Source organism: Euleptes europaea, chromosome 7 (assembly GCF_029931775.1).
Source record: "Euleptes europaea isolate rEulEur1 chromosome 7, rEulEur1.hap1, whole genome shotgun sequence".
Taxonomy (NCBI): Eukaryota; Metazoa; Chordata; class Lepidosauria; order Squamata; family Sphaerodactylidae; genus Euleptes; species Euleptes europaea.
Window position 1 is genome coordinate 31,448,934 of NC_079318.1, and position 12,728 is coordinate 31,461,661.

The 12,728-nt window shown below is 42.8% G+C and overlaps 1 protein-coding gene across 1 annotated transcript in view; it reads left to right on the plus strand.

Annotated features, from left to right (window-relative positions):
- The window catches only part of CNST (consortin, connexin sorting protein), a 53,850-nt gene extending 41,933 nt beyond the window's left edge, over nt 1-11,917 (plus strand). Inside the window, exons 10-12 of the mRNA XM_056853722.1 lie at nt 2,003-2,895; nt 9,375-9,510; nt 11,697-11,917. Of these exons, the coding sequence (XP_056709700.1) occupies nt 2,003-2,895; nt 9,375-9,510; nt 11,697-11,902 (1,235 nt within the window). The 3' untranslated portion in view covers nt 11,903-11,917. The remainder of the gene's footprint in view (nt 1-2,002; nt 2,896-9,374; nt 9,511-11,696) is intronic.
- Nucleotides 11,918-12,728: the final 811 nt, after the last annotated feature.

Here is a 12,728-nt window from a genome sequence, read left to right on the forward strand (position 1 = left end):
TCGGCTCAGATCCACCAGCAGATTTCTGTGAATGAAAAGAGTAGGCATTTCTGCCTGTTCCCCACCATCACCATGCTGTTCCTGGGGGACTGCCCTCTCCTCTAGGAGCGGTATTGGAGGGGGCATTTGGGCTGTAGTGGGAAGGGCGAGGAAGTTGTGCTCCTCTGACAGAAATCCCTTCCTCCATGGAAATCCTCTAATGCATTGATACTTAGGAGGTTGGGAGCCACATGTGGCTCTTTGACATGCCACTTGTGGCTCTTCTGAACACCATTCCCCAATGTGGCACCCATCCAGTATTTCAGGAAATGTTAATGCTTTTGCCTGGTGAGGCGCCTGGTTAGCAGATGGTTCCATCTTGAAACAGCCACCACTGGAGGAGTGGGTAAGGTGTGAGCCTCCCTGAGGTACAAGCCACATGCCAAAGGTGAAAGTACATGATCACATGAAGCTGCCTTATACTGAATCAAACCCTTGGTCTATCAAAGTCAGTGTTGTCTACTCAGACTGGCAGCAGCTCTCCAGGGTCTCTGGCAGAGGTCTTTCACATCTCCTACTTGCCTAGTCCCTTTAACTGGAGATGCCGGGGATTGAACCTGGGACCTTCTGCATGCCAAGAAGATGCTCTACCACTGAGCCACAGCCCCTCCCCAAGTAAATATGACTCTTTTGGTCGATGATGATTGTGGATGTGGCACTCTGCAAGCTGCAGAGTGAGTACCACTGCTCTAATGGATGCAAACCATTATTTGTTTATTTTCCATGAAACTTCAAGAGAGCATTTGACACATAGTAATTGTTTTCTGCTTATTCGTATGCATTTTTCTGTGAAAGTCTAATATACCTTTTTTGTGTGTGTTTGTATAAATATAAAATACATATAATGTAGAATCTTGTGTTTGATACTGAGCAAGTCTTTCAGCTTTGTTCTACTTTCTATTTATCCTTGCTTAACCTCTCATAATATTATGGCCAGGGCTTTCATTAGTCTCAACTTGCTCTGCATCTGTCAGTACTACACACGTATCTTTTCAAAGAGCTTATATATTGCATCAAGAGTAATGGGCAAGCATTTCACATCAGCTCAGATACCTACACTCCACGTTCTTCTTTTGTGCAGAGTTTTCTTAAGAATTAAGATAACAATCCAGTGCATAGTTAACTTCCATTCTTTTAATAGTACCAGGAAATGCCTAATGGTGTATAGGGCAACAACAGGAAACAATGTGGATTTTTTTTAACATTTCCAATGCTAGAGTTTTTATTTCCAATGATAGAGCCAGCGTGGTGTAGTGGTTTGGAGAGGTGGACTTAAATCTGGGGAACCGGGTTTGATTCCTCACTCCTCCACATGAGCGACGGACTCTAATCCGGTGAACTGGGTTGGTTTCCTCACTCCTACACATGAAGCCAGCTGAGTGACCCACAGTTCTCTTAGAGCTCTCTCAGTCACACCTACCTCACAAGGTGTCTGTTGTGGGGAGAGGAAGGGAAGGAGACTGTAAGCTGGTTTGATTCTTTGTAAAAAAGAGAAAACCAGCATATAAAAACCAACTCTTCTTCTTATTTCAGGAAACTATAATAATAATTAATGTAGCTGACAATATATTATTTGGCAGTGGTATCATTAAGCAGTTCTTTCTGATGCTGATTGAGTCCTTCTCCTAGATATGTTTGGAAAGATCTGTATTTTTGCTGTAAATAATATTTAAGAAGGAAATTAAATCCTGTCTTAGCAAAGCTAGACAAAACCATTCAAAAATATGACTAATTGCACCTTTTTTAATGAGGTATTTAGACATGGCCTTAAGTTTTCTAAAAAGTCAAAAGAAAATAAAGGTCGCTTATTCAGTATTCTCACTTGGAAATTAGAGGTTTTGCTGCCAGCCCGGAATTAACATAAAGCATTAACGTACGCATCAGATTACGGACATTTCCCCCCACAACGCTGATGTGTTGAATCACTTGAAAAACCCTGTCCCTCTTTTCCTGTTGCATTTAGACACTGAAACTTGGGCTGGCATTGGATCGCGGCCGGAGCATCATCACTCGGAGAGAGAGAGGAGAGACAGCTTCCAGCCTGACAGCCGGCATACACTTAGCAAGAGGGCAAGGCTTCAGCTGGCTGTAAGGGAGGGCCACATGGAGGAGGAGCACCGCAGTGCTGAGTCAGGACTGGAATCTCCCACCCAGTCCCCGGGGGCACCAGGCACGCTTCGCTCTGGCTGTTTGTCTTCTAGGGAAGCCGGTGAAGATAACAGTCTGCAGCTGAGAGAAGAACAGTTCTCTGAGGATGTATCAAAAATAGAAGCAGCCGCTGAGGAGCCGGCAGCAGAGTCCTCTAGTGAACCAATGGTAGACACATTGGTCTTGACAGATGCTGATTACATGCCTTGTGATCTAATTTCCACAGGTGACAATGTTAGGTTTGACGGGAACGGACTCCCGTCGAACCCCCGCCTTGGCTCTAGTGCAGTTTCCAGTGGGCATCTGGGAAGCCGCGTATTAAACCAGCAGCAGCCTGTTTGCAAAAATGACAGCAAATCTGTGCCATGCAGAACTTTGTCAGACATTCGCGAAAATGTGTTCTCTGAAAGTAACACACCAGAACAGGCCGCTGTTGGATATGCAGAAGTATCTGAAGGGGTACAGGAAACAACCGAACTGGAAGAGGAAGGCGAAAGCAAAGGATCAGAAGACTTCTTTCAGCAGTTTTTAAATGGTTGCATAAAAGACAGAGAAGAATCCATCAGATACTTAGCAACTCTGGGGGATTCGGACACTCTTTCACATATACCCACTGAACAAGCACTTTATAGTTCATCGGAAGATTATTCACGGGAGGAAAGCTTTTCTTCTCTTGATGAACTAGCAAAACGGATCGAAATTGCAGAGGTAAACAATGCCAAAATAATTACGAGCAATTTCTGTTTGTGATATATGCTTGACAATTGATATCTCAATTTTTTAAGCATGCAAAAGGGACAGAAGTTATTTTTTTTCATGATAGTGATGAATTTACTGAGTGTCAAGTTCCACTTTGTTGTCAGAGCTTCCCTGAAAGAAGGCATGCTAAAGACAAGTGTAAATTATTTTTCCTTTCTCAACATGTTCACAAAAATTGTTGATAAGTAAGCTTGTTTCACTGACAAGTGATGGTCAGAGGAAGAAAGAGAATTTACCTGCTGTGTATTTTAGGAGGCCACATCTAAACAGCTGTGGTGGTAATCCAAATGGGACATGGTACAAAATGAAAAGGCTTCCCTAGTGCATGACTGGTAGAAATGCTTTAATATTCCTAGTCAGTTAAGATTCTGTTGTTCAAACAGAGATGAATAAGAACCTTTTGCTTAAGATAGAAAGTCATGGCTGACTGGCATGATTGGTGAATGTGTACATCTTTTCATGAAAATATAGATGGTTCTGCCATTACTTTTTAAAGAACAGGATAGGAGAAGACAGCAGAAATGGTGATTTAACAGAGGGCTTTTAAACTGTTCTGAGTAGGTGCAGTTGATATATGAATTGCCTAAGGATCCTTTAGAAGCACTTTTTACAGTCAAGGATGTTCACCACAGCAGCACCAGAAGGGAGAGATTAAGACAGAATGCACCATATTTTTATAACTGGATGACCTTTTTGAGGTCATGTCATCCTTCTGGACATATTAACTGAGTTGTCTAAGGCTGCAATCCTGAAGCAGGGGGAGGAGGGGCTGAAGCTCCTTAGGACTAGCATGACCCTGTGCTGGCATAAGTGCCCCTTTAACTGGGGATAAGGGGCACTCATGCCCGCACGGGAACAAACATGCCAGCTTCAGGGAGCTGCAGAGCTGCGCCGGCCCCACCACCATCCCAGGGAATTCCTGGAAGAGAAAGCCAGCTTGGGGGGACGTTCCTGGGGGCAGAACTGCCTTAAGGCAGCTTCCTAACCCCTTTCGCCCCAAGAATGCCCATTCATTCTGTGGCATTGCTGCGCCACCTTTTTTGGTGGCGCAGCCGCGTTGATAGCAATGGGGGCATTTTCGTGTTATTTATTTGTTAAATGTTTTAAATAGCTTTTCGGTGGTCGGAAAGCCTCTGAGGAGGCAGCGCGGATGCACCACTCCCAGCCGCTGTGGATCTACTCCCCCCTTCAGGGATGGGCTGCCCGACAATAACCACAGAAGGCTATCTGATTACGCTCTGATGTGCAAAAGTAGGAGAAAGTTGTTCTGTTTCCTTTTCATTCCCTGAAAACCTACAGAAGACAAGATGGAATATGGTTTGTTTCTTCATTAAAAGCAGTTCATTGAGAAGACTTCCCCAGATAGATAGATAGATAGATAGATAGATAGATAGATAGATAGATAGATAGATAGATAGATAGATAGATATATTTGTCCTCATCTGTTTGTCCTCATATATTTGTCCTCATCTGTTTACCATTTGTCAAGGAAATATTGTATCGTGTTGCAAAAATTCAGCCAGAACCTTGCAGGAACTCCTCTATTATGAAGATATCATTTGGGCTGCCTCCATGTGCTTCTCCGGGTGTGATATATCGACTGTTTTAATATCATTATTCTTCATGCCAGAACAACCTAATGTCACATGGCAGTTATCAACAGGAATACAGTAATTACTCAAATGCAAGACTAAGTTTCTCTCTCCCCCCAAAACATTCCATCAAAAAAAGGGAGTCATCTTACATTTGCATACAAGTTACAGTTATGTCCAGTAATATTTGTGTGTATGTGTCTAACACTTTTAAGGGGGTTGTCTTACATTCAGGGTTGTCTTCCTTTCAAATAAATGTGGTCCTAGAGAACACCAGTGGTTCCCAAGGCTGGTTTAGGTATACTACGAACAAGGGAAAATGTACCACTGATAAACAAAACAGCAGTACTTCATGGTGCCAAGTAAGGTCATGCAGGGAGTTTGTCACTCAGTCTCAGACACTCTCCAGTCTTTCCCTGTCCTAAGATACTAACTTAGCATGAGACCATGTAGTGTTGCCTGTTGGGTATCAGTGACAAAATTGTTGGGTGGCAAAACTGACAGACGAGGGATTTATCCTGGTTAAAATGGATCAATGTGCATAAAGGGTGAAGCTAACTTAAAGAAAACTGAACAGTTATGGAGTGACCTGCACTTTGTTGTGTGTTGCTACAGTGGGTTGTGTTTGAGAACCTCTGTTGGAGGCCCGCTGAATTGAATTAGAGTTGGAAAAGCAGATACACTGAAATTTTATGATAGCAAAACTCACCAGGCCAAGAAGCACGTGTTAGCTAATGGCTAACCAAAAAGAAAAAGTCCTTAAGATGTCAGTGGATTTCTCTCATTCGGCATCCACATACTAACATAAGAAAAGCCATGCTGGATCAGACCTAGGCCCATCAAATCTAGCATTCTGTTCGCCCAGTGGCCAACCAGGTGCCTCTAAGAAGCCCCCAAACAAGACAATAATCATGACTAGTATCCATTTTAACTAGTAGCCATGAATACCCCTCTCCTCCATGAACATGTCCACTCCCCTCTTAAAACCTTCCAAGTTGGTAGCCATCACCACATCCTGGGGCAGGGGGTTCCACAGTTTAACTATGTGTTGTGTGAAGAAATAATTCCTTTTATCAGTTTTGAATCTCTCACCCTCCAGCTTCAGCAGATGACTCCGCACTCTAGTATTATGAGAGAGGGAGAAAAGCTTCTCCCTTTCCACTCTCTCCAAACCATGCATAATTTTATAGACCTCTATCATGTCTCCCTTTAGCCACCTTCTTTCCAAGCTAAACAGTCCTAAGCATTTTAACCGTTCCTCATAGGGGCAGTTGCTCTAGTCCCCTAATCATTTTAGGGGACTTGGCTGGAAAGGCTGGAATGGTTATAAATGTAATGTTTAGATATTATAAACAGAATGATTTGATATTGTAGTTGCCTTTCAAGAGTTCATAAAAGTTAACAATAAGCCAGTTCATAAAAGTTAACAACATTCCTTGAAGATTTTGAAACTAAATCATTCATGGTTAGATTAAGAACAATAAAGGCTTCCTTTCAACTCAGTCTACTTTTTAGTTTAAAATCATGCCTGGTAAATCTTATTATTAATAAATGTTATTAGATCACTTTACAACATCCCTCCCATATATTTTAAAGCCATTTTGGCAGCGACAGAAGTGTTCCCTCTTCTTTCGGTTTACTGTAAACCTCTTTCTGTTTATGGGAAACCAATGAATAAACCTCTGCTCTTAGTGTGGTGTTTTCTGGTCCTTGAGTTTTTCACAAGCAGACTTTTCTCTCTGAAACAATCACAGAGGGCGAAAACGCGTGGTTGCTTTAGCCTCCATTATTCTCTGTTTCAGCCAGAATTTAGCCAGGATCGAATGCACGTTCGGCGAAACACATGTGTTCAATCCTGGCTGAATCCTGGCTGAAACAGGGAATACAGGAGGCTAAAGCGACCATGCGTTTTCTCCCAGAGAGTACCTTGCATCATTCAATAGCAATTCCTCTGGGCCAAATATAGAATAATGTTGGCTGTCTGCAGAGACTGTTTTCCCCCTAGTCTATGTTGCTTGGAAGCATAAGCTTCAGAGAGAAATCAGAGAAAGGCAGAGCAGTGCTTGTGTTTTGAGCAAAACCCTCTCTTATACCATGTAACACTGTGTAAAGTTGTGGCCTGCCTGCAGCTTTTGTACAAGGGTGAGTCCAGTTTTAGGGTTGCCAGTCTCCAGGTGGGGGCTGGACATCCCCTGGAATTACAGCTTATCCATATGAAGCATAGAAATATGGATTGTCAACCTCTGCTTAATAAGAGTTATTTGGCACAATATTCTACATATCTTGTCTGTGGAGAATGGATTAGGATCTTAGGTGCAATATTCTGAAAACAAGTATTTGCACAAACCGAACAGTGCTACTATGAAAACCAAAAATGCAGCCACTTAACTCTTTTAAAATAGTCTGTAGAACAGACATACTCTACAGCCCAATCCTGTACATATGTGCTCAGCAGCATGGCTGATCATGTCCAGGATGATCAACACGTATGAAGGATTACAGCCCTCATAATTTATATGGGTAGTACTTGCCTATGGTATGAGCACTTGCTTCTTTACTGAATTATTATAGCCCACCTTTTCCCCCTGGCTCAAGCTGGTTTACCAACTCAGATTTAAAATATATGATTTAACCCCTTTAATGACCTGACCCCTCTTTTACCATACTGCACATTGCATATCCACATGTTGCTGAATGTGTGTCTCAAAAAAAGAAGGGAGGGAGGGTTGTAGTGAACCTCCTAATAATTAAAATTGGCTTTTCTGAGAAAGGGGTATTATAGAGGTATGTTCTGTTTATGGCTGCTGTCTAAGGTTGCTTAGAATGTCATACATTGTGGAGCCGGGAAGATTTTTCAGAGACCTCCATTTCAACTGCGAATATTGGAGGTCACAGTCGTCCTGTCCGAGTTCGTCTTGTTATGTAATGTAGCCCAAAGAACACGGATCAATATCCTGTTCCTAGCTTGATCGCATAAAATTATAATAGCAGTAGCTTCTCCTACAGCTATGCAGTGGGAGTGTGAATAATTCATAAAGCAGTATTAATGGTTTTGCTAATATAGCAGAAATAACTTCGCTCCCTTCAGAGAGGATATCTCAGCTCTGTGTACTTTTGCTTTTAGGAGTTCATCTTATTGATTTTATATTTTCGGGGAATTTGCTTACAGAGCTAAGGCTCCTATTAATACTACAAACGAGCATCAGAGACATTCTGAGGAATGTGTTTTAGAGTTTTACTTCTTCTGCTGTAAAGGTAAAGTTTATTTAGCGTCTGACCCTGTGCTCTTCTGAGTTCCTAACACTAGAGCAAGCGAACACTTTATCATCTTTTACTGCAGCACCATCACATGAAACCTACCTGTATGCACCTGAGAAGTGTTAAGTGTAGACATGATGGGCTTACTCACACAACCAGCTAAAAGTGTGCCCATATGCTTCCTACCCTTTACAGGACAGTCCGCATGCAAAGGGATCTGGGAGTAGCCTTCTTGCAGAAAAGAGAGCTCTGTTGTTGGGGTATAGCGATGTTGTTTTCTCCCATACCTCCACCCAACTTCTTTTCAATTGCTGGATGATGGGCAGAAGGGCTCTCATGAGAGCACAAAACACCTGATCTCAAAATAAAGTGTGGACAAGCCCCAAGTCAGTTACACACACACAGAGACACACACACACACACACACCTTCTGGGCATGGAGTAGGGGTCACTGGGAATATGGGCAGTGAGTGAGTTGTGAATTTCCTGCATAGTGCAAAGGGTTGGGCTAGATGACCCTGGAGGTCCCTTCCAACTCTATGTTTCTATGATAAGATAATATGAATGGTTTTATTTGCATTTAGCCATAGGCCATTACAAACATGTCAAGGATGCCACAGATACATAATAAAGGAAATATACGGTTAATAAAATTCTGGATTGATAATAAATATAATAAAACTATGCTAAAATATACATAATAAAACTATGCTAAACTCGATGCATTCAGAGAAATAATAAGTAAAAATTGTGGTGCTGTCCCAATCGGCCAGTGGGACCTAGCAACCATTAAAGATAAGATAATCAAGCTACATTTGCACTGTAAAATCTAAAGACCTGCTGTTGTTGCTAAAATTGAGAAGGGGCTTCTCCAGTACATACTGAGACTAACCATTTTCAACTTCTGTGTGAGTCAACTCTTTGCAGAGTAAGATCTCGCGTGATTTACAGAGATAGGATGATTTATAATGTTACGCCATCTGGTGGGCACTCATAGCATTAATCTCGTAACAAACCGGACAATACTTCAAACAGCAGAGTCCACACTAGCAGCAATAATACATTGTAGTTGTGAAAATCTAACTCCATTCATTCCATTTCTGGAGCCTGCACAATACAACAGCAGAGCAACACTTCTTTATTTCCACTGCAAATCAGGAGAGATTCTAACATTTGATCCACCAAACTGATTGTCCAGATAACTTCAATGTGGAGTCTAAGAAGGGGGGCCTTAATTATGGGAAGGAAAAGTAACGATGTTGATCGAAGCAGATTTTGGTTGTGCAGAGAAATCAGTTACTTTAAAGAATTACTTTTATCGCCTTCTTTGTTCATGATGGTGAAGGGACAGCTTTCCTAAACAGCTTACAGAACAATGCATATTAAATGCGTTCTAACAGCATTAAAATTTAGAAGCAAATGCTATGATACAGCAGTGTAGCTAGCACATAACTTTACGTAATACAATCAATGTGTGTGTATGTACGTATAATTTCTTCCACCAACAAAATATATAATGCCAAACAGAGTCTCTTAATATTGTACTGTTAAAAGCAGCTATTGTTTCATTCCCTATAGAATGTCCCTGCTGAGGGACTTGTGTCCATATTAAAGAAGAGAGATGACAGTGAAAGCAAAGATCTTGCTCAAATCCAGCAGAGACAGGCAAAAAGAAGAGTGAGATTCCAAGAAATGGAGGACTCCTTAGATCAAGGTATTCTGCTTCTGTTTTCCAGACTCTTTTCCAAGCTACAAACTAATGCTGTTCTTTCACAGCCTCAAGGATATGAAATAGCCCTATACAGCTATGATCACGTGCTATATTTCCATTAATGTTCCAGGGTTGGGGAAGTAGAAATAGCAGTTGGAGATGGCTCTAAGAATGAGCCTAAAGAATTTTAACATAGTCATTTGGGGTAATCGAGTATACAGCTGAACAAATGTTTGAGTTAATCCGTAATGCCAAGATTTGCCTCGTTGGTCCTGGGGGTTAGGTAGGAATGGATCCCTCCCATTGTCAAGGCATGGCCTCTGCCTTATATATTCTTGTGCTTGATTTCTAAAGCTGGCTTGGTGCTGTATTCTTCTTTGTCACGAATTCCGAGTTATCACAATGAATAAATGTGGAAGGCTTCCGGGTAGGTGGGGTGCCTGCAGCGTGGATGCCCTTAGTGTGGGTCAAGGCGCCATCTAAATAAAGAGGCAACCGTCTTCCAACCCAGAGCTTGCCTTTTTTTCTCTGTTCCCTGTTACAGGACTGGTTCACACAGCAACTCTATCAGGTTGTTGTTTTGCCACACCTTTTGGTCCTGTTGTCCTGGCTCTCTCTCAACCTCCATCTCTGCCCTTGGCCGTCCCGCAACTCCTCTGCACCAGTAGCTTAAGAGTTCACTCTAATAGATGACTCTGCCCTTCCCTGCTAGGTCCCAGCCCACAGGCCTCCAGCCTCCCTTAGCCTGCAGACCCAGAAGGATTCCTTCACCCCAGAGAGCAGCAGCATAGGTTAGTCAGCCTTGTATAGCTGTGAGCCTTCCTGTCCATACTCTCCCTATGGGACAGCTATTGCTCCTCCCTCCTATAGGCTCTCCCCATAGCCCACTGGCTCTGGGTAACTTGGTCCCACAGCCTCTGTGATGGTCCCCTACCCCAGGAGCTGTCATTCACACCACCTTCCAGGTGGTCAGTCGCTACTTCCACTGCAGTCTCTTCCTCTGCCTGTCGGGAGGAAAATTCAGCGTTAAGGTGAGTCCCTCCCGCTCTGTGCACTACTTGGAAAGCATAGGTTTGTAGCACCAGGTACCATTAGGTGAATCTAGAGTTGGTGTACTCCATGCTCTGTAGCCCACAGACAAGACGACTTCAGCAGCACCATCCTGCTTGTGTTCCACTGTTATGGCACCCTATTAGGCCCGCAGTTACCCTGGGACACCCCACGAGTGTACAGGATAAAGCTGGTGCGCAAAGGATGGAAACACTGCTGTGTAGCCAGAGACAAAAGGGGTCTCCTGGAATCCATCTTGTTTGTGCAAGGCTGAAGCAAGCTGACGGGTTGAAAACAGCAAAAGATGAGTCATACCCTCCCAGGAAAGGAATGTTGCAGCTCTCCGAAGAAGAAAGAGAAAACGGATAAGCATTTAGCATTTCTATACTTTTACGGCAATAGATGGCAAGCACCCTGCCAAATCTTATCAATTCTATTGTAACTAACTCCTAATCTCATCCCAGAGCCAGGCGTTCTCTCTGACTTCCTCCTTCCAGACCCCACCTCAATTTCCAATTCTGTTACTCAAGGCTCAAACACTGAATTCTTAAGTAGGCTTAAGTAGGCATCATCTCTGATGACCTTACTCACTGCACCCTCCTAATCCAATCTCGAGCAATCTTACCTTTGTGCCCCACTGCTCACATACTCTGTGTGTCAGTCTGCCCCAGGGGCAGAATTTGACTATAAAACAGAGAGCCCTGGCACATGTCAGTGGCTTCTCATTTTGGATCCAGAACACGAGATGTGAGCCCTGCTCCTGGAGGGGAAGTCCTTTTCCCCTTCCCCTCTTGTAGCTGCCATTCTGAGACCTCGTTCTGCAGGAAAGGTGACTGTGAACCACTTGGGAATCTCAACCCTTTACTTTCTTAGCTCTGTGTGTGTTGGGAATTGTTTGTTTGTGTGTGTGTTTTTTATTAATTGGTTGTCTAAAGAATATCCATTCCTTTTAGTTGTGTATTGGTTCTGTTTGGAAGGATGGGTGGAGTCATGATGCTGATGGTATGGTATAAGTGCGTATTTGGCCTTCCCAGGTTCGGGGAAATTACACCAAGCAGATACGCCTTGGTAATGTTACAAAGTATTTCAGTTACCTGTAATTTCATCAGCTGTGTGTTTGTGTATCTTTATACTCACAGAGGAAGTTGGAGGTGGTTCCTGTGTTTTGCTGGTCTTGTTGTGCATAGCAACAGTATTCCTTAGTGTTGGAGGAACTGCCCTGTACTGCACCTTCGGCGATACCGAATCTCCAGTATGTACTGATTTTGCAGCCAACATGGACTTTTACTGTACCCAAATATTACAGGGTATAGAAGAACTTAAGCACTGGATATCTTTATCATAATACAAGTAAACACTGACACCTTTCTGACTGCTAACTGACAGTTGCTGAAGATGGGGGGAAAGACCTTCAAGCTTCTTATAACATGGCAGTGTCAGAAGCAGCACAGCTAATAACGCAAGGAGCACCTATGTTGTAAGTAGGAGCTACTTTCAGGATTGTATAAGTGGAGTTCACATGAAGGCACGAAGTGGCATAAAGACTGATAAACAGAATGTTCTAATATTCATCTTTAGAGACCATTTAAACAGCCATCGTCCCCTCAACCTTGGGAAATGAAGAAAGAAAAGTAATCACCGCACAGTTTCAAATCCCCACATGATCAAATGCAATATATGTAAGCTTAGTGCAAGACTGATGGGTTTTTTTCCTGCTGTTTGTGCAGAGATTTTTGTCTCCAACTCTCTCATGCAATAAGGAAATGCTATATGGGTATGTACCTTATTTTTTTGTTGTTGAAGTCTTCATGTCTGTCTAGATTTTTAATTGTCCTAGTGAGTTTTGTAACTTGGAGTAGTGCCGTGGGAATCCGAGCCCTCAATCTAAATGTGACATTTGCCTTGCATTCATTATGTAGCAGCAGTAATGGGTGATGCATCTATCACTTTATATAGTCTGGACAAATTATGCAGTCTTTTAATTTGCAGACTCCTAAAAAATTATTATTTTTTGCAAACCAAACATCATACAATGACCATTGAGGAGCCATGATTGGCTGCAGCTCCCAGTAGAGTGTGCTCCCAGTTGGCAAACCTGGTTTTCCTCGGTGTAAGGAGAGAAATGAGCCTCGGTCAATGCCAAAACTCTCACGAGTTTTAACCAAGCTGGA